Raw genomic sequence first — 22901 nt, 5'->3', positions numbered from 1 at the left:
AAACGCATGGCTCCGTGCGGCTCCCCGTGCCATGGGGTGGCTGGAGCTGCACTTGCTCCGTGCCCTGGGCTCTGGCCCCGTGTCCCGCTGTCTGCTGGGCTCTGGCAGCGGCGCTCAGCTGGAGGGGCTCGCGGTGCCGCAGCATCGCCTGGGGCCGGCAGCCCCATCGCGCCCCACAAGCAGGGCCAATGACCCGCCTGGGCCCGTGGGTGGGTGGCGTGCCATGGTCCCGGGGGGTCCATCCCTGCCACCCCTGCCCCGGCATGCGGGGGGGTGCAGGGCGGTTGGGTGGGTGCCTGCAGCACCCAGCTGCGTGTTGAGGAAGCGGAGGTTTGCACAAGCCGGTAAGATAACACGTGACCCGGGGAGCGCGGCAGGAGGAACCAGCAGCCGCCCCGCGTAGGGCCCCGGTCCCCGTGGCACAGCCCGCCATGGCCCCGTGGCTGCCCACCAAGGAGGAGAAGTATGGCGTGGGTGAGTGCAGGCTTCGGGGCTGAGCGGGCGCCGGGCCCTGCTGGGCTCCCCGGCTTGGCGGAGGGGTGCGGGGCTGGCAGGATGGGGCGCTCGCGGCTGCGGTGATGCTGACGGTGTCCCCGGCTGCGGTGTCACTGCGGCAGTGGGCTGTGTAGAGGGGCGGGCGATGGTGGCCGGGCGATGGTGTGGGTCTGCGGGGTGAACGGCACCGGTGGGGCTGGGCTGCGTGGGGCCGTCGGCGGCGTGAGGCGGTGTGATGCGGGGGCCGGGTCCCTGTGATGCTGGCACTGGGGGGGTCGGTGGGGGGCTGCAGGGCTGGTGACGGGTGGCCCAGGGGATGGGGGCTGAGCAGGGCAGGTGTCGGTGGGATCCACACGTCCAGAGGCTGGGCATGGCTGGTGCTGGGTGGGGCTGGGGGTACAGCACTGGGGCAGAGGGCTTGGCACAGGATCTGGCCCCCCCTCTGAGCTGTGGGTCTGCGCTCAGCCTGGCTGTTGAAGCGCAGAAGCCCCCACCCAAGGGGTCGTTAGCTCGTTAACGGGCATCCTTGGCTCGAGCGTGACCAGCTCTCCAGGAGGTGCCTGGGGGAGCCCAGAGCCACCCCTATAATGTGCGCCAGGTCCCGGCTGCGGCTTTGCTCCCAGCCCCTGCGTTGGTGACGGCAAAGCCCTGGGCAGCTCCGTTCCCTGCACCACCCCCCAGCTCAGGGGTGCTGACCCCAGCCCCTGTGCGAGCACACGCTCCCCGTGCTGGCCCTCGCAGCCCTGTGCCTCTTCCCATTTCTGGCCAGGGCCGTTTCCCGCACCCTCCCCTTGCACTGCCGGCAGCACCTGGAGCAGGGCTGAGCCCCCGCGGGGTCCTGGGCAGCACCCGGAGCAGGGTCTCCTCTCAGTTCCTGCTTGCGCCTGACGGGTGTTACCGGTCCTGCGAGGAGCCCTGCCTGGCTGGGGCCTGGGGGTGGGAAGGGGCTGGAGGGGAGCGAGCCCGGATCGGGGCCGGGTGCTGGTCCGGGTTGGCTCAGGGTCCTCGTGCGGAGGGCAGGGTGGCAGGTTGGGTCCTGTGGGACCTCAGGGTGCTGCAAGGTGTGCCGGGACCAGCACGAGGGGTCCCGATGAGCCGTGTGGGTCCGGGGGTGTCGCAGCACGAGCTGGCCCTGGCTGGGTCTGGTGGTGGGGACAGGCAGCGTCCCAGCAGGGACCCCCCGGGTACAGGGATGTCTGCAGGGGCCCGTCCCCCGGTGCAGGGTTCAGCCGGTCCTGGGGCCAAGCCGGGGCTGCCTCCACCGGACAGAGCTGTCACTGTCCCCAGGACTAGAAATAGCGGCAGGACTAACCGCAGCCCAGCCGGGTGCAGCCTGTGCCGCAGCAGGAAGTGTCTGGCTGTCAGTGAGCTCCTGCGCTCCTGCTGCCCCTCCGCTGGCCCTGCCGCCGGCCCCCACTGTCCCCAGGGACTGCCCTGCGTGTCCCTGAGCTGCCAGCCCCGGGCAGGCTGTGGTGCGGCTCCCCTGGTGTCGGGGGTCTGCTCCCCACCCCTGCTCCGCTGTGGCCAGCGCTCCTCTGCCTCACACCGTGCGTGCTCGGGGGTCTCACGCCGTTTGTGTGGGGTTGGGGCTCTGCACCGTCTCTCGGGGCTGAGCGATGCCCGCTGAGGGGGCTCTGCCTCCCGTGGGGAGGCTGGCCATGGGGCGTGCTGCCCCGAAGGGTTCAGGGCCCAGGGGCTGTGCTGGTGGGGGCAGTTCAGGTGAGAGACCCCTACTCACGGCTCCCGGCCCCTCTCCCCGCAGCCGTGTGGAACTTCCCGCGCACCAGCGAGCATCACCTCCCGCTGCAGATCGGGGAGACGGTGCACATCCTACAAGCCTCCGAGGGTAAGGGGGTCCGGCAGCCCTGGCCAGGCCCCGTGCTGTCCCCTGCCGGGGAGAGGCTGGGCTGGGTACCCGGCTGCGCCCCGATGCGGGGGCTTTGTGCACCCTCTCTTGGCGGCGCTGCCAGCAGGCACCCAGCCCTGCCCCGCCGCAGGCTGCCAGGTCCCCGAGCCCCGCTGACGGCGTCCCCTTCCCTCCCCTTGCAGGCTGGTACCGGGGGTACTCGCTCAGGAACAGGGCTGCCCGGGTAGGTGAGGGGCTGCTGGGGTCCGGGTGCAGGGGGGGTGCGGGCACCGCCGGCGGCTTGCCCTGTCCCTGCTGCGGGGCCGCGCCGGGCACCCTGCGGCATCGCCAGGCCGGGACCCTCTGCGGGACCCTTGGTCCTGGGGCGGGGAGCCCCTGGCCCCTCGGGCAGGGCTGTCTCCTGCCCAGCTCGACCGCGGGTGCTGACGGCTCCGGCTCCCCCAGGGCATCTTCCCGGCCTCGCTCATCCACCTGAAGGGTGCCGTGGTGGCGCGCAGGGGGTAGGTACCGAGCACGGGAGGGTGGGCCCCATCTGCCTGCCCGGTGCGGGGGCCCGTGCGGTGCCACGGGGCTCCCCGTGTCCCTGTGCCTCTCCCCAGGGCGGAGGAGAGCGTGGTGCCCGCCGAGATGCCCATGGTGCAGGAGATCACCACCACGCTGCGGGAGTGGGCCACCATCTGGAAGCAGCTCTACGTGGTGAGGGCAGGCGGAGCGGGACTGGCAGGGACGCCGGTGACCCTGCGCCGCTGCCCGCAGGCAGGGCAGACGGAGCGGTACGGGCAGGTGAAGCGGATGATGTACGAGCTGATGGAGCGGCGCTCGCAGCTGCTCTCGGGGACGCTGCCCAAGGACGAGCTCCTGCAGCTCAAGAAGGAGGTGACCGGCAAGATCGACTACGGCAACAAGTGAGAACGGGGATGGAGCACGGGGGCGCCCGGGCATCTGCCCCCACCCCAGGCACGGGCTGCGCGGTGCTGAGGGACGCTCAGCCCCTCTGCTGCAGTGTCCCTGCCAGCCTGGCTGGCCGTCCCGGTGTCCCCATCATCTGGCTGGGTGTCCCTCGTTCACCCTGTGTCGCCGCTGTCCTGGCTGGCTATCCCGTGGCCGTTGGGGACAGCGAGTGTGCTGGTGGGCGTGCGAGCCACCCAGTCAAGGGCTATCGCCGACGAGCCCTGGCTGGGGCAGGAGAGTGTCCCTGGTGCTGCCCGGCTCATCCCCTTGCCAGGGCTCCGCTGCTGGCCAGGACCCATCGGGATCTGTCCTGCCCCCACGCCGTGCCTGCACCCTCAGACCCCGTGCAAGGGCAGGCGGGTCCCGGCGGGATGCACAGACCCGTGTCCCCCCGGCCCAGCCGAGCGCCGGGTCCTGCCTCACCCTGTCCTGGCCTCCGCAGGATCCTTTCACTGGACCTGGTGGTGCGGGACGAGGATGAAAACATCCTGGACCCCGACAGGACCAGCGTCATCAGCCTCTTCCAGGCGCACAAGAAGGCTGCGCAGACTGTCACGCAGCGCATCCAGGAGGAGATGGTGAGAGTCAGCCCTGGCCCCCGGCACGCTGACCCCTCCGTGCCGAGAGCCTGCTGCCCCATGCGCGGCCGTGCCACGCCAGGGGCCGTGCCGTGGGGCTGAGCCGTGGGGCTGAGCGGCCTCATGCCCCACAGAGCCCGCAACAGAGCGCGCTGGGCTGCAGCGCCCGCCTGGCAGCTTCGCCCTCCCACAGCCTCTACCTCTGCGTGCGCAACTTCGTCTGCAACATCGGCGAGGAGGCGCAGCTCTTCATGGCACTGTACGACCCCGGCGAGCAGCGCATGATCAGGTGGGGCCCCAGCGGCGCAGGACCAGCCCCGCTGCCAGACCCCTCAGCTGGGTGCCTGTCCCGCTGCTCCCTGCAGCATCCCCCGCTCTTGTCCCCCCTGTGCGGGGAAGCCCCTGTGCCCCCGTTGCCCGCCTGCCCGTCCTGCCCAGCCTGGCTGCCTGCAAGCTCAGCACGAGCCAGCACATCTCATCTCACCGGGAGAGAGGCACGTCTCTCCCCGCCGGGTTTTCTCCTCCAGAGCGGGAGGGTTTGTCGGCAGCATGCGAGGGGTGCAGTCACGTCCCGTGGGACAGCCCGTGGCTCATCCTGCCCGGGGTGGTGCGTGTTTGACACGTTATGGCCCGTCGTGGGTGGGCTGTGGCGTGCTGCCCTGTGCTGGTCTGCCCGTGGCAGGCAGATGCCAGCTCAGCCCGTGCCAGACCCGGGTACCGCTGGGGCAGCGTGGCCCCGTGCAAGGGACTGGTGAGCCGACGTGCCCGGAGCGCCTGCGAGCTGCCCGTCCTGCGGGCAGGGCTGGTCTGGCAGCCTCCTGCTCTGGGGCCGGGCAGGCTGGGCCAGTCTGTGTGTGTGACTGGGGCCGCTGGTCGGACGAGGGGTCTGCGCGGTGGGCGCTGGCAGGGGCCGGGCACGCGAACCGGGGCATGAGCAGCGCCCTGCCCATGGCTGGAACACTCCAGCCCACGTCGTGGTGCGTGCCCATGCCTGCTTGCTGGCCGCTCTGCCTGGCTGGACCCCCGCTGTGCCCCGGCTCCGGCTCTGCCGTCCTGGTGCCCGGCCCCCGTCGCGGGCTCCTCACCCCCCTCGCCTTCCCCTCGCAGCGAGAGCTACGTGATCCGCTGGGCCAGCACGGGCGTCCCCCAGGACATCGAGCTGCTCAACAACCTCAAGGCCATCTTCACGGTGAGCGCAGACCCTCGGGAGCAGCGCTGCTGCTGCCTGCCTCTCCCTCCTGCAGAGCTGCCTGCGCCTCCTCCCCTCCCCGCTGCCTGCAGAGGTGCCCTCCCCCCCAGCGGCATTTCGGATGCCCGTGTCCCCCTTCGAGCCCCCCACTCCTTCCCGCTCCTCTCTCCTTGCTGCTTGTTTCTCCCGCGCTGCCCAGCCCCGCAGCCCCTGCGCAGCCCCTGGTCCTGGCACCGGGACGTGGGTGCCCACCCTCCTCTTGCGGCCTCCCCTCCCAGGGCCAGGGCTGCTGGGGCTGTCGGGGTGCCCGTGCCCCCATCCCCGCTCCATCCCTCTCCCGCAGCCGGGCTCGGTGGTCCCTGGCCGCGGGCGGGAGGAGGCGCAGGCAGCGCCTGCTGACCCAGCGATTTTCCCGCTGCACCAGCAGAGCTGAGCTGACCCTCAGGACGGCCCAAGCGGAGCCATCAATATGCAGATGAGCCGGGAAAATCAATGCTAATGAGCAGCATCAGCACTTCCAGCCCCTGCGGTCCAGCTCCCCCAGCTCTCGGCCACCTCTGACCCCTGCCCGCTGCTGGCATCGGCCACGTGTCCCCGTGTGCCGCGTCCCCGTGCGCTGCGTCCTGACCCTGCCCCATGCCGCAGCCCCGTGCCGCAGCCCTGCAGGAAGGTTCTCACGCAGGGGCAGCACCCGTGGGACCCGGCCCCCCTGAGTGCCCGGAGCTGAGCCGCGTGGCCACCCCACCAAGCCCTAAATTGCGTCAGACCTGCTCCCTCCCAGGGCAGCGTGTCCCCCCGGGCCCTGCTGCCTGGCGCGTGGGTACCCCGTGGGGCCATCGGTCTCCACCAGCCCCAGCATCATCCCCGTCCCTCGGGCTTGGGGCTGCCTGGGCTGCACAGAAACCCCAGGCTCCCTGGGCAGCGGGGCTGTGTGCCCTCAGCTGAGCCCTCTGTGGGGCACAGCAGCAGGAGGACTCCCCAGCCCCTGCAGGCAGAGCCGGGGTGCCAGGAGCAGGGACCCGCAGTGGCTCTGCACCCTCTGGTTCATCCTCCCGCACAGCTCCGGGCACCCCGTGGTCACCCGGCGCCGGCAGAGACGCTTCCGGCACGGTGCCGCCGGCGCCTGGCTCAGGCAGCCCCTGTGTCCCCCCAGGACCTGGGCAGCAAAGACCTGAAGCGGGAGAGGCTTTTCCTGGTGTGCCAGATCATCCGGGTGGGACGCATGGACCTGCGGGACACCTACAGCCGCAAGCTCAGCACGGGCCTCCGGCGGCCCTTTGGCATCTCGGGTGAGAGCAAGATCTGCCGTGGGTGCCGGGAGGAGAACCCCCGGCGCTGTCTGTGCCGACACCCCCAGCACCCACCTCTTGGCCATTGGAGCCGTGGGGCTCGCTGGCCGTGGGGTGCCGTGGTTCGGGGCAGCAATGCCCCGGGGTTGCTCCTTCCTCCAGCCCAGCAGCTCCCATCCCCACGCGTGGACCCCGACTCTCACTTGCCATCCCCCCAGGCTCGCTGCCCTGTCTCCCATGGCGGCGCAGGGCCTTCCCCACATGTGCCCGGTGCGGGGGGGGGATCTGGCACGGCCACTCCGGCAGCCAGGAAAGCCTTGGCTCCCCGCTCCCATGATGGCCAGAGCCAAGCGCTTCCCCTGGCCGCCCTCGTGTCACCCCCACGGGCCGGCCCTGCCCCACTGGGGCCGCGGGTGCTTGGGGACACAATGCACCCGCCCCGGCAGAGGAGAGGGACTGGGGGGGCCCAGCTGTCCCTCCCTGCCACGTGGCTGCCGGAGGTGCCCCCGCAGCGGCCCCGGTCCCTCCGTGGTGCCCGTCCCCAGCGGAGCGGGGAGCTCCCCGCCTCAGCCCGTGGTGCTGCTCTGGGTATTGATCCCCACTGGATGGGCTTCCTAGGAAATTATTGATTTTACTTAGCTAATTAGCGTGTGCTAGGACGTCAGCCACAGGGCAATTACCAGGTGAATTACGAACATATCGACAGCTGATTGCGCTCCAGGCTGAGTGTGTCCCTGGGAAGGGGCCGGATGGCTCATCCTGGTGCCCACTCTGGTTCCCTGTCCATCCTGCACCAAACCCCCTGTCCGTCCTGCACCAAACCCCCTGTCCGTGGGCAATGGAGAGGTTCTGGATAAGGCTTATGTTGGTCAAAATCTGCTCCAGAGCTCTGAGGTCACCTGTGGACCCTTCCCTGGGGGGCCGATGCCGGTGCTGCTGCTGCATAGCCCCCCCGGGAGCGTTTCCCATGGGTGAGCTGTGCCAGGGTACCAGTTCCCAGCCCGTGTTGGCAGCACGTCCGTCCACCATGGAGCTGTGTGGGTGCGGGGTTTCTCCCAGCCGAGAGCCCCGCGCAGCTCGGTGCTGTCTGGCATGGGGTGGCAGAGGGGTCTCGGTGGGGTGCGATGACCTCCCCGTGGAGCACCGGCCGCGGCACAGCAGGGTCGGTGCTGGGGGCACGGGAGGAGCTGCAGGACGGGACAGAACCGGCCCCGGGTGCTGGTCCCGGGAGGATTTGGCCCGGAGGGCCCTGGCAACAGGGGCTGGGGCTGCCAGTGCCTGTGGCAGCCGCCCCATGCTGCCGCCTCTGTGCCGTTGCAGTGATGGACATCACGGACATCACCAAGGGGAAGTGCGAGAGCGACGAGGACAAGCAGCACTTCATCCCTGTGCACCTGTGAGTCCCGCGGGGGCGGGGGGCAGCGCTCCGTGGGCCCGCCTGACACGGGGACAGTGGCCGTGAGGGGGGCGAGAGGTGCCGGGATCAGAGAGAACAGATTTTTCCATTAAATGTGGCTTTGCAAAGGGACTGTGGGTCCTTGGGACACGACGTCTCCAGGACCTCGGTGAGGTGTTTCTGCGGGCAGCCACGTACTGGGAGATCCTGAAGCCCCGCCGGAGCTCCGCTTCCCGGCCCCTCGGGGCACGCGCGTGTGCTCAGGTCCCAGCTCTGCCGTGCGTGCCGTCCTGCACCTCCGTCCCAGCGGGCTGGAGGCCGGCGGGTTGGGCGGCCGCAGCGGGCTGCGGGCTGCTGTTTGCTTTGCTGGCAGGCGGGGAGCAGCCGTGCGGGGTTCCCTGGGGTGCCCGGCGGGGAGCTCCTCCGAACCGCCCCGCTCCGGTGTTTGCAGGGCGGCTGCTGACAACGATTTTCTTCACAACATGATCAGGAAAGCGGTGGAGGGGAAGGACATCAATCACAAGGGACAAGGTAGAGCCCCCGCGCCCCCCTGCCCTGCGTGCCCGCTCTGCGCTGCAGTACGTGGTGGGGGACGGGGCGAGACCCCCTCCCGGCCCATCCACGTGTCCCCACGGCTGCTGCTTGTGCTCAGGGACCCGGCCCCCGTGCTGGGGCAGCCCCCCCATGCCACTCCTCGCAGGGTCTGGGGGCTCGCTCTGGTCCCTGGGCCCCCTCCCGCTGCCTCCCCCAGGCTCCTGCACGCTGTCACCTGCTGAAAAACCGCAGCGGCCACCCACGGGGGTGCGAATCTGCCCCGGGGTGCGACCGGGGCTCACTGTGTGAACTGTCCCGGCTGTCGGGATGGGAGCTGTACAGGGTGACTGGGAGCCACCACCCACCCAAACGCATCCGGGGCTGAGCCCGGGGGGTGGGGGGCAGCCGCTTCCGCAGGAGGAGCACGTGGCCGCGGCCTTGCCCGGCACGGCACAGCTTCGGCTGAGCTGGCCATGGGGCGACGTGCCGTGCTGCGTCCTGGCAGGGTTCTGGGTGTCCCTGAAGATGCTGTGGGGAGACTTGAGCCAAGTGCGGAAGGACCATCCCCACCTCGTGGACCGCAGCACGGTGGTGGCACGCAAGCTGGGCTACCCGGAGGTCATCATGCCAGGCAAGCAGGGTGGTGGGTTGGACCATCCCTGGATGGTCTCTGGGGGTCCCAGCGTGGGGTTACGGGGTGCCCTGCTGCAGGGGAGACCCCGGCCTCGCTGACGGGGCTGTCCCCACAGGAGACGTCAGGAACGACATCTACCTGACGCTGGTGCAGGGCGAGTTTGACAAGGGGAACAAGAAGACACAGAAGAACGTGGAGGTGACGGTGTGCGTCTGCGACGAGTCGGGCAGCGTGGTGCAGGTATGGCAGGCACTGGATCAGCCCGGGGCGAGGGACTGTCCCCTGCGTCGCCCCGTCTCGCGCAGAGGCAGCAGCTCCGCGGTGTGCCGGTGTCGGTGCTGGCGTGAACCAGCTGGAGTAGCCTCTTTTCCTGGTGAGCTGGAGCCCTGAAGCTGCCTTTTAGAATAAAGATTTGGAAAAGAGGTGGGGAGGGAGAGAGAAAATCATCGTCCTTTGGGGACAGCCAGAACCCCCAGCCACCCCCGGAGGCCCCCAGGCGCAGGGCGTCCCAGCCCTTGGTGCCCCAGAGAGGCAGGAGGGGGAAGGAGCCGGGGGGCTGCCAGGAGGGCGGGGGGACGGGGGGAGGCTCAGACACCGGCTGGGTTGTTGGAAAGGGGCACCGGTGCTGGGGGGGGCTCAGGAGGGGGCTGCCGTGGGGGGCTGGACTGCTCAGGAGATCGCCTGGGTTAGCAGGGGATGCAAAATTCTTTGGCGCTTCGAGTTTATTTGATCTGTAACGAGTAATGTCAGGAGCTGACCACGAGGCATCTCTGCTGCCGCTGCCCTCTCTGCAGAATGTGATTTACCACGGCGCGGGGGACAAGCCGGCGAGCGAGTACCGCTCTGTGGTCTACTACCAGCAGCGGCACCAGCGGTGGATGGAGACGGTGAAGGTCTGTGTGAGCCCCGGGGCGCGGGGACTGAGGTGGGACTGGGGCTGCGACCCCCCGAGGCTGCGACCCCCCGAGGCTGCGACCCCCCCGTCCTCCCGCACGGCAGGACTGAGCCGCTGGGGCGGGACACCCCACCAGGGCCGGCTTTTCGGGGGCAAAGTCCACAGCTTCCCCACGTGGGGAGGACAGGAGATGCTGCCGGTGTCACGGCTCGGCCCCTGGTTGGAGACCCAGGGCGACCTGCAGCAGGTCCCGCATCACCGGCGGCTGTGCTGCATCGCCAGCGGCCCTCCTGCATCGCTCCTGCCTCTCCCCACGGGCCCGCGGACGTGCACCGCCAGCCCTGCCCGGACACCTGCGTCTCCAGTTCAGCCCCGTTAACTGAAAGGAAAGCCCGTGGGTTGGATTTAAGCAACCGATGGTTCAGCGCAGCCTTTGCCCGAGCACAGGGGGTCTCGGCCAGCCAGGTCGCTCAGCCCGTGCCCTCCTGTCCTCACGCGGGCACACGTTCTCTCCCCCAGATTGCTGTTCCCATTGAAGACGTCCACAAAACCCACCTGAGATTCACCTTCCGGCATCGCTCCTCCAGCGACTGTAAGTGTCTTTTTTCTTCACGTCTTCCTCCGCTAACGTTCCCAGCGAGGGCTGCCATCGATGGAGGTGGGCTGTCTGCAGCTCAGGGGTGCAGGAGCAGGAGGGCCCCCGAGCGGCCCTCATCCTGCGCCGTGCGGGGAATCATCAGGGATGCGGTGAAATCTGGATTCACCCGTGGGAGCAAGGAAGCTGTCCCCCCCCGTTCTGCTCTGCCCGCGGTGGGCAGCAGACCTCTGGGAAACCGCTGCCCCTCGCATGCGGCTGCTCCCCGGGTGCCTGTGCTCGGCTCCCCGCAGCACCCGCTCTGCGTCCCGTGGCGGCTGGCGGCAGCGTGTGGCCAGGAGGACGGGCTGCTCCCGGAGCAGAGGTGCTGCTGTCAGTGCCTTCGCAGAGCTGAAAACCGCACGCGGTGCGGCGCGTCCTGCGGCCGTGGGGACTTCCCCAGGGCCGTGCAGAGACCTGCACCGGAGGCTGCTGCTCGCCGGTCTGATCCTGCGCGAGCCAAGCCCTGCGTGCCCCACGCCCCGCCTGCCCCAAACCCCTCTCCTTCCCGCAGAGGTGCCTCTCCGATGGCCGCTTGCCCCGGCAGCACGTGCGGGTGGCCGGTGGCTCCTCTGGCCGCCCATCGGCTCGTCGCTGCCGTCTCTCCCCTCTTTCCCTGGCCGAGGTTCCCAAATGGCTGCAGCGGCCGCTTCTCCCGAGTGCCCGGGAGGGGCTGGGGGGGTCTCACTGCCCGTGGGCACGTCCTGTGGCTCCGGGAAAAGAAACGCGGTTTCCCCGGCAGCCCCCTCCCCGACCCGCTGGGAGGGCAGGAGCCCCCGGCTGCAGCTGCCCTTTCCCTGCCCGGTGCATCCTCGGGCTCCTCCTGAGCCGGCGTCACCTCGCCCCGTGTTTGTCTCTCCCAGCCAAAGACAAAAGCGAGCGGATTTTCTCCATGGCCTTCGTGAAGCTGATGCAACCGGACGGCACCACGCTGCGTGACGGGGAGCACGACCTGGTTCTGTACAAGGTACGGGGGGGCCGGGCAGACCCACCCTTGACGCGGGGAGGCTGCAGGATGGCAGATCTCCTGGTGCGCGGGGCTGGGGTCCCCGTCCCTGCCGGAGCTGCCGTGCTGGTGGCACGTACCCAAAGTCCCCCGGAGGGTTTCCAGCCCCTCCTCCCGTCCTTTCTGTCCTCGGCACGCGGTGCCTCTAATGTCTGCGCTGCTCCCTCGCGAATGACAAGTTTTGTTTAGAAAAAGGTAACTTAAATGTGTCTGACTTGGAAGGGAATGTCCCCGTGAAGATATTTGCTGCACTTTACCTGATTTCACCAGCGTTTTCCTGCCTAAAACTGCTTGTTTTTTCTTCTGAGAGAGCGGAGAGAGGGAAAATTCACTGTTCGTTTGGAAAAAGCGCAGTCGGCTCTGACACCGGAGTGTGAAAGACCCCATGAACGCGCTGCCCCCCCCCTTGCCTTGGTCCCCCTCTCCCGGGCTGGGGCTGGCTGCGGCCAGGGGAGCGGGAGGTGCGAGCTGGTCCCCGCTGCAAGGGCGAGCTCAGGACGCGTCCTCTGTGTGCCAGCACCCCTTTAGTGTTCCTCGCTGGCCGCGGAGCTCCAGCCTTCCCCAGGGATGACCTTCCCACCTCAGCCCCTGGGCTGCCCTGGTATTTCACTGAAGTTTTCCAATTTTCCCTGCTGTTCCTGGTGACGTGACCACAGTTACTCAACGTAGACCCATCTCCCTTCCCAAGTCCTGCATCTTTTTTGGGACGAGCACACCCGTCTCCTGCCTGCTGTGGCAGCTGTGCAGCCGGGGGACTGTCCCCTCCACAGCCCGCGCGGTGCCAGGAGCACCCAGCGCCTTCGGGACTTGCCGGTGCCGGCCGGGGCAGCGAGATGAAACCCTGCGCGCTTCCCTCCTGGATGCGTCCTCTCCTTAAAGGGTTGCTGCTGCCCTCGCTGAACCGTCGTGTTCACCGGCATCCTCCGCCCCTGAGCGAGCGAAAGCCGTCGTGCTCCGCTTCGCCTTCTCCCCGGCTGACTTCTGCTCTTCCCGGCAAACACTGGGGCTTGATTCTGGGAGTCAGAACCTATTTCATCTTTTATCTTTCTTTGCCTGAGGAATGTGAATTCTGTGCTTTTAGCTCTTCAGACCTCTTGATCTCATGCTGGTCAAGGAACATCTGAAATTAAGCCAGTTTACCCTACGAGGGCTTAGCTGCCCTCGAAGAAGCGCAGTGCCTCCCGCGAGTCAGCTGGACACCGTCAGTACGCTCAGTGGAGAGAAAAGCCAACAAACAAACAATTTTGCCATCTTTGTCTGACCTTCGGCAGAAAAGAAGTTTATTGCGCAGGGCTGCAGGCAGGGACAGACCAATGCCCTGTTGCGAAGCCACAAGCGAGCGCTCGTGAGCTCAGGGCAGCGTGGCTGTGGTCCATCGTTCGCCCGGTGCTGGCCGCGGGGCAGGGGGCTGTGGGGGGTCCTGCCCCGGGACCCCCAGCTGCTGCTTGCAGCCAGCCATCGTGTATCCGTTGGGCTCTGGGCACCCACCGTGTTCTGGTCTTGCTAACGACTCTGGAAGGATCGTTTGGGAAGTCACCCCAGTGAGTCCTCCTAAATGTAACATCATCATAATTCCTCAACTTACGAGAAGGGGACACAAAGAAATAGGCTGGTTTGCCGCTGTGCAGAGAGACCCCGGCGTGCCCGTGCAGGCACGAAACGTCCCGTCGGGCTGGAGACCGGGCCGGTTCTCGTGTCCTCCCTGCGTGGCACCGGCCCGGATTCAGTGTCTCTCCCGGTCGGTTGATCCAGCTGAGCGCGGGGCCCTGCAGGGAGCAGCTTTGTTGGATGCTTTGTTGAGATGAATGTTGGGTGAGCCCGCTGTGCTGCCTGCGCCGGGCTCTGCAGCGCGGACAGAGATTCCCCTGGGCCGGCTCCTCCATCCCAGCGACTCCCGTGAGCCGGAGGTTGCCAAGCCGTAACGATGCCGTTGGGTGGGAGCCACCGTTACCTGTGCGTGGCTCTGCTGACCTCCTTGCCCTCCCCGCTGTGCAGAACAGCGTCGCCTGTGCAGGGGACTTGATGTGGGGTCAAAACCGAGCCCGCGGGTCAGCCCTGTCCCCTGGGGCTCGCGGCGTGAGCCGTGCTCTGCCTTGCAGGGCGACAGCAGGAAGCTGGAGGATGCCGGCGTGTACCTGACCCTGCCTTCCATGAGGAACCTGTCGGAGATGAAGATCCTCTCCGGCTCCTCCTTCCGCGTGAGCGGAGGCAGCACGTCGGTCTTAACCGTGTCGGCCCGGGACAGCTTCCAAATCTCGACGCTGGTCTGCTCCACGAAGCTGACCCAGAACGGTGAGTCCCGGCTCTGCGTGGGGGTGGAGGGCTGTGCCCCCACGCTCGCCAGACCGCGCTTCTCCCAACGGCCGGCTCTCCGGCTGCTGTCTGCGGGCAGCTGGACCGGGGCCCGTGCCCGTCACACACGGCACTGGGACAGCGTGCCAAAAACGCGGGGAGATCCGGGATGGCGAGCGCTGAATCACCGTTTTGCCACGGTCAGGACTGCCGAGGCTGCTCCGGGCGGGTGCGGGCTCGGGGGGCAGCGTGGTCCTGGGGGCTTCGGGGGCCGCTGTCCCCTGGAGAGGAGTGGCAGCGAGCAGGAATGTCTGCGGCCGGGACAGTGCTGCCCTGCCTGCCGCCCCGGCGAGCCGGGTTCGCTGCCCCGCTGCCCTGTGCCGTGCTGCCCTGGCGCCGCACCGCTCGGACTGGACGCGGTTTGCTGTAGGCTCTGTTGGCGTGTTGCCGGGTCGATAGCTCCGGGCTGCAATTCAGAGAGTTTCTCATTTTCTTCTCTTTCTTTTATTAAGGTTGTCTTTTGGCTTATCTGTTTCCTGAGCCCTCCTGAGTTAGCAGATTAGTTTTCCAAGGCGAGGGAATGAGAACAAACAGTAACAGGCTGCAAGCGTTTCCAGGCGCTGTCCCACCTCGGGGGCACGGCGTGGCTGCGGGTAGTTTGCAGTTTCTTGGCTGGTGCAAACCCTTGCACATGGCAATAATCTGCTCTTCCCCGGGGGGGACTGAGCCGCTGTCTCGGATGTGGGAGCTGGAGCGAGCTGCTGAGCGTTGCTGTCGAGGGCTCCGTGACCTTCCCTGGGCCCTTCGAAGTCAGGGTGGGATTCGGGACTCCCCGTTTTCAGCCCTGCCCTCGGTTAGCTAGCGTGGCTCCCAGCCCGGGGTGCTTCGCCCGGCTCACTGCAGCGCAGCCACCTCAGCGCAGGCACGCCGGCGTTTGCAGATGGGATTTTGCCTCGTACAGAGTGTTTTGGGAGGTGGCGGAAGAAAGAGGTGTCGGCAACCTTGGGCGAGCGCTGGCCATTGCCGAACTGCCCGTGCCCCTCTGGGGAGAGCGGGGCCGGCAGCGAGCAGCCGGGTGCCGGCCCTGCAGGGAGGGAGGGCCAAAGGGGCCGCGCTGTCCGTGCGTCCTCGCTGGCGTCCAGCTCAGGGGAACGGACGCTCCTGCACCTCCGCCGTAACCGGTCTAACCGTGCTGCGCTACGTGGCGGTGCCGGCACTCGTGCCGTGGCCGTGTTTTCAGCACGTGTGTCTGCGTCGCTGCAGAAAGCCTCGCAGCCGCGGCTGCCCATCCCTCGGGGCGGGCGATACGAACGCCTGGAGATAACGTCTCCAACTGCCTGGAGAGTGCGACGCCGCACGGGCGCACTGGCAGCCGGCGGATGCCACGCTCGGGGGGCGAGCGGCAGCGGTGCTTGGCCAGGGGAAGCGGGAAAGCCGGGTTCCCTCCCCGCCGGCAGCACCGCAAGGCTGGCGGGTGGAAACGCTTTCTCCTGCTTTTGCTGAAGCACAATGACGCAGCCGGGGAAACCGCAGCCCCGGCGCAGGGCTCGGGGACCACAGCCTTGCCGCTCGGGGGATGCGACGCGTGGTGACTCATCGCTGCCGCGCTGACAGGGTCTGGGGCCGCTGCGGTTCAGTGCAAGTGGGGCTCGGGGCCGCTGCTGCTCAGTTAATTCCCCTCCTGCAGCACAATTACAGCTTCTACAGTAACAACCTCTTAGGTAGCCGAGTTTTATGCTTTGACGGTACTGAAGCCAGGAAGCTTTCTGTGCTGAGCCGCAGTTGTACAGGGGGTCGGAGGTCGGGGGGTCCTGGCGGCTCCTGGCAGCGCCGTGCTGATCACCAGCTGGTGCGGTGCTGAGCTCCGCGTGTGCCGCGGCTACTCCCCGGAGCAGCGCCGGCGGGTCGGCACGCAGCTGCCGTGGGTGGGCGGTGCGGCCGGGAGCGTGGGGCAGGTACCCCGTACCTGGGTGGGCGCCGGGGAGCCGCAAGGGACGCGGGGACCCTCACTGGGTCCCAGCCCCGGCACGGTCTGGCTGGTGGAGGGCACGAGTTGGGAGCTGGGGGGAGGACGGCGACCCACGGCCCCTCTCCGAAAGGTTTGGGGGTTCGTGGGGAAGCCACAGCTCCGGTGCCGAGTCCTGCTGTGTCGGGTCTCTGTTTCTCTCCCACGGGGGTGTAAAGAGGACGGCGGTGCCTGCCCACACTTGCCCGTGGGGCCAGCAGCGAGCGGCACCGCGTTCCCCGGGATGGGGCCTCTGCATCCGGCTGCCCTGGGCGGCGAGGGTGGGCTGGGGGTGCCTGGGGGTCTGGCAGCAGGCGAAGCTGTGCTGACCGTCCCGTTCCTCCCACCCAGTCAACCTGCTGGGGCTGCTGAAGTGGCGCTCCAAGCCCAGCCTCCTCTCCGGGAACCTCCAAAAGCTGATGAACGTGGACGGAGGGGAGGTCATCAAGGTACGGCCGGGCTCTTCCCTCCCGCCTCCTCCCTTCCCTGCTCCTGCGCTCACGTCTCTGGCCGTGTCCCCACGGCTGCTCCTGGGGGGGCAGAGGGATGTGAAAGGTCCCGGGGGGGTGGCAGTGTCGGCCAGGAAGGTCGCTCCCGCGCTCTGAGGTGGGTCCGGGACGATGGTGGGAGTTAACGCTCGAGCCCTCACAGTCCTCTTGTCTGCCCCAGTTCCTCCAGGACACGTTGGATGCCTTGTTCTCCATCATGATGGAGAATTCGGACACGGATGTCTATGACACACTTGTCTTTGACGCCCTGGTAAGCAGGACCCGCTGAGCGTGGGTCTGACCCCGCTGACCAGTGCAGGATAGGCCCAGGTCAGACTGGGGCGGGTTTGGGATGGGGCTCACCGATCTGACCGGACGAGCCGTGCTCGGAGCCACGCAGCGCCTCTGGCTCCACCGCGGGGCCTGGCGTGGGTAGAGCCCGGCACGGGGCAGGGCTGTGGCTCTGCGGGGACGCTGTCCCTCCAGGGACAATTCCAGCCGGGCCTAAAGGCGTTTCTCCTACACTGAGGCAAGAGTGACCCCGGCGGCAGGACCAGGGAAGGGTCGGGGTGGCTCTCGTGGACACCTGGGGTTGATGATGGTGCGAGCTCCATGCAAACTGGCCGTGAAGAGTCCTGCGGCCGCTGGGCTCGGGGCTCATTTTGGGCTTTCTGCCTCAGACGTCCGCCTGTCCCGGCAGGCTGGGTGGGCACGCAGGGGGCTCTGGTGGCCCCAGCAGCCCCCACAAGGGGTCAATGCCGCTTTGGCCACGGCTGCGGGCACCCGGCTGTCCCCAGGCATCCTGCTGCCCGCACCGCACCGAGCCGTGCCCGCTGCCTGCTCCCCCCAGGTGTTCATTGTGGGGCTGGTGGCCGATAGGAAGTTCCAGCATTTCAACGCTGTCCTGGAGGCCTACATCCGCCAGCACTTCAGCGCCACGCTCGCCTACAAGTGCGTACCCGGCGGCCGCGGCTTGGGGAGGGACGGGGCTGGGGTGGCAGGAGCGGGGAGGGACGGGGCCGGAGCACGGGGAGTGCCTGGCCGGCAGCGCGGCACGGCTCAGCGGCAGCCCCAGAGGCTCTTGGCCGAAGCCGGGAAGCCGACCAAGCCCTGGCCACACGTGTCCCCATCCTGCAGGAAGCTGATCTCGGTGCTGACGCAGTATGTGGACCACGCGAGCCGCGGGGAGCCCTGCGAGCCGCTCATGCGCACCTTCAAGGCCTTGGAGTACGTCTTCAAGTTCATCGTCCGCTCCCGGCACCTCTTTGCCCAGTAAGTACCAGCGATTGCTTCCACCGGAGGAGGTGCCGCGCTGTGCCGGGCTGCTACGCCAGCACCGCGTGTCACCAGCACCGCTGCAGCGTTGGCCCCTGGGGATGGGGTCTGCGGGAGGGAGGAAAGGAGGGTTCCCACGGGGTCCCTGGGCCACGGGAGCGGTGTCAGCGCCGACCACTGGCCCCGGGGACACGGCACCGGCACCTCGACCTGCCTGGTGCTGGTGCCAGCTGCTTGGGTTGGATGCGGCACCCAGGGGCGGCACTGCCGGCTCCCGGCACGCTGTGGACGTGCTGCTGTGTGGGCTGGTCCCCAGCCAGGCTCTCCTCCGCCACCGCGCTTCCTCTCCCCGAGGTTTCTGGCAGTTTTCTGCTGCGCGCTGTGCTCTGGTTGCTGCTGGAGCGGCTGTGGTCTGGTGCGGGTGGCTCAGGGCGGGAGAGCTCCTGTGGCGTGAGGGGCCGTGGCAGGACGGGTGCCGTCGCACGAACCGCTCCTTGGCCGACGCGGCGTTTTGCAGCGTTTGCAAAGCACGTCGTCGTTGAGGCGGCGCACCCGCGTTAGCATGAAGCAAGCCTGCGGTTTGCTGTCCGTCAGGCTAATTGCTGCTGGTTCCTCTTGCGCGTGTGCTGATCGAGAGCCTCGGTGCGAGGTGCTGGTGATAATCGGCGTTGGCACCGCAGCCGCAGGGCTGCCCACAAGCCCCAGCTGCAGTCGGCCGGCGTGGAGCCCACGGTCCCTCCCCATCGCGCCGGAGGCTTTGCTCCATCTCTGTGTGGTCGGGCCACGTGCCGTGGCGTTGAGCAATGCCCGGCTGCTTTGTGCAGGGCTGACCCAAAGGCCATGTGAACAAGGGCAGAGGGACCTGCAGTGACCTCCTGCCCGAGGCAGCGCTGGCTCTGCCCCTGCCCGAGCCGCCCCGCCGGGTGGGTATTTCCAACGTGCTCTTAAAAACCTCCCACGACGGAGACGGCAAAACTTCCCCGGGCAGCCTGCTCCCCTGCGTAGCCGGCACGGCGGCTGGAAAGGTTTCCCGGCGTCCAGCCTCGCTCTTCCTGCTCGTTCCCGGGGAGCTTCTGCCTGCCCGGCCCGTGCTGCTCGGGAGCTTTGTAGCGGATTTTTCCTTGGAGAGGACAACGTTGCGCTCGCCCTCAGCGAGGCTCCTCTTGCTGTGCAGCACCGTTCCGCTCCGCTCGGACCGTCTCAGCCTCTCGTCGGCCTCCGCGCTGCCCCCGCGGCACCCCCAGCTCTGCCGACGGCGTGGCCTGCGAGCCTCCCCGCTCCGTGCGGACGTGGCCGTTAGCGGGTGCGGATGGCGGCAGGCGCGCTGACAGCCACTGGGCAGCGGGGCTGTGCGAGGACCACCCCGGCACGGCAGCGACAAAGACACGAGCCTGGCGCCGGTGGGTTCCTACGAAGCACCCTCTGCCTCTGCAGCTCCGGCCTCGTCCCGCTGCTCTCGCGCTTCAGCTGGTCCCTGGCCTTTCAGATAATTTCAATGCAAAGCGTGTGTGCGGTCTCGGGGGGGCCCTTGCGCCACAGCAAAACCGGAGACGGCACGGTGCTGCCCTGGCGCCTGGGGAGGGGGTGCCTGGGGAGGGGGTGCCTGGGTGGCCCCCCCACTTGTCCTGGCTCAGTGGCTCGTCCCCCTGCTCCGCACAAGCTCTGAAGGGGGCCGTAAGGAAGAGGGAGAGACTTTTTACCGGGGTCTGTAGTGACAGGACGAGTGGCAACGGGTTTAAACTGAAGGAGGGTCGGTTTAGATGGGATGTGAGGCAGAAATCCTTCCCTGTGAGGGTGCTGAGGCCCTGGCCCAGGGTGCCCAGAGAAGCTGTGGCTGCCCCTGGCTCCCTGGCAGTGTTCAAGGCCAGGTTGGATGGGGCTTTGGGCAACCTGGGCTAGTGGAGGGTGTCCCTGCCCATGGCAGGGGTGGCACTGGGTGGGCTGGGAGGTCCCTGCCCACCCAAACCAGGCTGGGGTTCCGTCATAAGCAGCACGAGGGGCTGGGAGACTCGATGGCGCCTGGTTGCTGCGGAGGATGAGGTCAGAGCCCCCCCGGGACCTGGTTTCACTTGTTCCCCATGGACACGAGGTTCCCGTCCCAATCTGTGTGGGGGGCCAGACGGCCCTCCTGCCGGGCAGGCGTGGGTGAGCCCGGCCGTGCTGCCGGGCTGGTGGAAAACCGAAAGCACGACCGATCGGTTACCAGAAAAAGCGAGTTATGTTCCTCTTTCATTCCAAGTACACGGCACCGAAAGCCGAAGCGTCCCAAGGGAGAGGCGGGAGGTGAGGTCCCTCTGCACGCAGCATCGCTGCCTGCGCTGGGAAAGCAGCAGGGTCGCCCCGTGCTGCGGGGCCGCGGTTCGGCAGCGGGTGTTTTCCAGGGAGCGGAGCGAGAGCCCCGGTCTGCCGCCTCCACCTGAAATCCCAAGCACCTGCAGAGGTGCCAGGGAGGGGGTCGGCGTCCCCGTCGGTGCTCTGTGCCCCGCTCACGGTGAGGAGCTGTGTTGGGTTTCCGGCGTCCCCAGGGACTCGGACCCCGCTTTGCCCCCGCTTTGTCTTTGCCGCTCGCCTGCCAGCCCTTCCCAGGGTCTTGTTCGTGGCCGGGCTGCTGCTCCAGGGCTCCGGGGTGCTCCAGCGTTAGACCGACATATCTCCCTCCTCATCATGTATGAAAATACAGAGCAAATTCCCCAGCTTACAGAACTTCTGGCAGAGAAAATTAATTATATGGAGCATTTGCAAACAGCCCTGCGAATTAGTTTACATTGGAATGAAGACATCCCTGAAGACATGTAGTGGTTTTAGTCATCCTCCCTTTATCTTAGTGATCTTAACAGTGCAATAACATGGACTCCTCAGATCTTCTAAATACTTTAAACGGTGCTACAATTTGTACACAGACTATAATTTAAAGAAATTAGATTGTAATTATAATAAGTTACTGCAGGTTGCTGTATCTATTTGATTACGCGTGGCACCGCTGGAATCGGCTGAGCAGCTGACGTAGCTCGGACGAGTACCCCAGGTTGTGGCGAGGGTGGCGGCAGCGGGGCCCGGCCGGCGCGGGGCCGGAGGTTCATCGTGCCAGCCCCTTCGGCAGCTCTGTGGCCGCGGCGTGGGGAAAGGGCTCCCCGATCCCCCTCCTGCCTCAGGCACGGTGGGCTGTGAAGGGGCCGGATCCGGCACCGGCCCTGGGAGCTCTGTGCCCGAAATGCGCCACGCACCGTGCTGGGGCACGTGGGGACCAACCGAGCCCCCCAAAGCTCCCCATGCCCTTCCTGATGTTGGGGACCTCTCCTGTCCCCCACCCCAGCCCTGGTAACCCCGGCTCCCCTCGGAGCCCCCCCCGGCACCCGTGTGGCTCCGTCGCCTCGGGGAGGGGGGAGCTGGGGCTTTGGTGGCGCGGTGACACGGTCTCCCACTCGCTGCTTCCTCCCTGCCAGTTCCTCCATCTGCTTCTGCTTTTTGGCTGCCACCGAGGGTGGGAAAGTTTTCCTGAAAGCGCTTGTTGTCACCCCGGGGCTCGCCCCACGCGGGGTCCGCTCTCCTGCCGGCGCGGGGGGGCTGGGCTTGCTCTCCCACCATCCCTCCACTGCCGCCTGCTTCGCGGCTCGCAGCCCCCTCGCCCAGCCTCGCTCAGCCCCCCGGTTCCTGCAGCCAGCCCCCCGCTCCGGCAGCACCCGTGGGCTCCACTGAGGCCGCGCTCGTCCCCTCCTGTCCCTGGGGCAGCCCCGGCCCCCTGCGAGGGCAGGCTCCTTGCCCCCCCCCCCCCGCTTTAGCCAGTCACTTGTGCAGCCAGGGACCCCGTGGCTGCTGAGCGTCCCCACTGGCCCCCCCTCCTGCGGGGCCTTTTCCGGGGTCCCCGGGGTCCCCAAAGGCTGTTGCAGCTGCGGGGCTCCAGCCACCGCCTGGCTGGAGGCTCCTGCGGAAGAGCTCCGGGGGTCGCAGGCAGGGTGTCCCTTCCCGAGAGCCGCGCTGACCCCTGCCCAGTAAATCACGTTCGGCACGGCTTTCGTTGCGGTCCGTACTAATTAGCCTAGTGGGCTGGTGGCCGGATAATTCTTCCTGCCACTTTGCTGTCGGTGCTCGCCAGATTTCTGTGCCGCGCCTTGAGCTTGGTCGCGTGCCGGAGCCCGAAGCTGCAGGAACCGGGGCAGGAGCGCGCCCGGTGTCTTTACGCCCGAGAGGCTTTGGGCTCAAGGAGTGGGCTCCACCTGCCAGTTTTCCTGATGAAATCTCCAAACCAATAGATCGATGATAAATTAAAGACCACGTTGACCCATGTCTGCTGCGGCAGTGCAAATTAGCCGTTATCTGGGCTTAATTGAGCTGCACGCTCTGGCTGCTTTATGCTGCTCTTGTTTAAGTCATGACACACTTAAAAGTTCAGAAACCGGTGCTGACAATACATCTTTCAATTGTAAAATAGCGTGTCGTAGTCGCGCATGCTGTCTTTAAGATAGAAATGCAGAATTTTGTAGGCAAGAGTTTACGGTGGATGTGAGCTGGAAAATCCATGCCGGTCGGTTGTGGGTAGGTGCATTAAAAAGAGGGACTGTGAAAAATCCAACAGCTCTCTAACAAATGATGATCGTTGCATGGCATTGTTGCTGGGAGAGTAAAATCTGGATGCGGACCTTTGTTTCCTTTTGCTTATTTTAACACATACGGGTTTCTTTAAATTGCCCGGCCTCCGGTGGGGGTTTGTGCCCAGGCAGGCTGCGGGGACGGGGGCTGCCGGGGGCTCAGTAGCTCTTAACCTGCGGGGCGGGAGGCAGGGGCCTTTCCGGGGTTAGTCTAAGCTGTGCTTTGACTTGGAAGTGGGTGGAGGGCTGTGAGCCAGCCGCTGCTCGCCGAAGTTTGTCTGAGCACATCTGAGATGCCTCAGGCTTCTTCCCGCTGCCAAGGCACGGTCTGTTGTGTGTTCCCTTGGGCTCATTTACCAGATAGGAGAGATGAATTTGAAAGGAGAACTATCCAACTGTAATTACGTACAACGTAGCAGCAAAGTTTTTACGAAAGCGTGACTCAATAAAAACAGCCGTTAAGCGAAAAATGACAGGTCCTGTCTGTTCTGCTGCTGTACGCACAATTAGGAACCAAACACAACCAAAAACCAAACACGTTTTGGTGCCGTGGTGAGGGTCAGGTCGGGCTGGAAGACGCGTCTGTCTCCGCGGCCGTGGGGAGATCAGCGTTTTATCCCCCCTTGCCCACCCGGCCCCCCCGGCAGGGCTCGCTGCTTCATCCGCCGTGTCAACGGGTGGGGGGATTCGCTCCGATACGACCTGTTTCTCACAGGGAATCTTGTGTTCTTATGATGATGCGTTTGATTAGCAGCTTTGAAACTTTCTCGCAGTTTTGCACGTCTGA

At 66.9% G+C, this 22901-nt stretch overlaps 1 protein-coding gene across 3 annotated transcripts in view; it reads left to right on the top strand.

The window, feature by feature from the left end:
- The first annotated feature begins 350 nt into the window (after positions 1 to 350).
- LOC129205808 (dedicator of cytokinesis protein 2-like) overlaps positions 351 to 22901 on the top strand; it is a 76945-nt gene continuing 54394 nt past the window's right edge. The window contains exons 1-22 of one of the 3 annotated variants that reach the window (XM_054824050.1): positions 351 to 474; positions 2258 to 2341; positions 2545 to 2585; positions 2807 to 2862; positions 2962 to 3058; positions 3119 to 3267; positions 3756 to 3891; positions 4026 to 4180; positions 4999 to 5080; positions 6234 to 6369; positions 7690 to 7765; positions 8217 to 8296; positions 8805 to 8930; positions 9049 to 9173; positions 9728 to 9826; positions 10348 to 10420; positions 11326 to 11429; positions 13568 to 13760; positions 16117 to 16214; positions 16435 to 16524; positions 17104 to 17204; positions 17391 to 17525. In XM_054824050.1, coding sequence (XP_054680025.1) covers positions 432 to 474; positions 2258 to 2341; positions 2545 to 2585; positions 2807 to 2862; positions 2962 to 3058; positions 3119 to 3267; positions 3756 to 3891; positions 4026 to 4180; positions 4999 to 5080; positions 6234 to 6369; positions 7690 to 7765; positions 8217 to 8296; positions 8805 to 8930; positions 9049 to 9173; positions 9728 to 9826; positions 10348 to 10420; positions 11326 to 11429; positions 13568 to 13760; positions 16117 to 16214; positions 16435 to 16524; positions 17104 to 17204; positions 17391 to 17525 — 2279 coding nt within the window. In that variant the 5' untranslated portion in view covers positions 351 to 431. Of the gene's footprint in view, positions 475 to 2257; positions 2342 to 2544; positions 2586 to 2806; positions 2863 to 2961; positions 3059 to 3118; positions 3268 to 3755; positions 3892 to 4025; positions 4181 to 4998; positions 5081 to 6233; positions 6370 to 7689; positions 7766 to 8216; positions 8297 to 8804; positions 8931 to 9048; positions 9174 to 9727; positions 9827 to 10347; positions 10421 to 11325; positions 11430 to 13567; positions 13761 to 16116; positions 16215 to 16434; positions 16525 to 17103; positions 17205 to 17390; positions 17526 to 22901 lie in introns of those variants that run through there. The other 2 variants (XM_054824052.1, XM_054824051.1) reach the window with 2 other exon arrangements.

This window comes from Grus americana, chromosome 4, assembly GCF_028858705.1.
Source record: "Grus americana isolate bGruAme1 chromosome 4, bGruAme1.mat, whole genome shotgun sequence".
Taxonomy (NCBI): domain Eukaryota; kingdom Metazoa; phylum Chordata; class Aves; order Gruiformes; family Gruidae; genus Grus; species Grus americana.
Note: the sequence above shows the minus strand (reverse complement) of the source record. Positions and strands in the feature narration are given on the sequence as shown.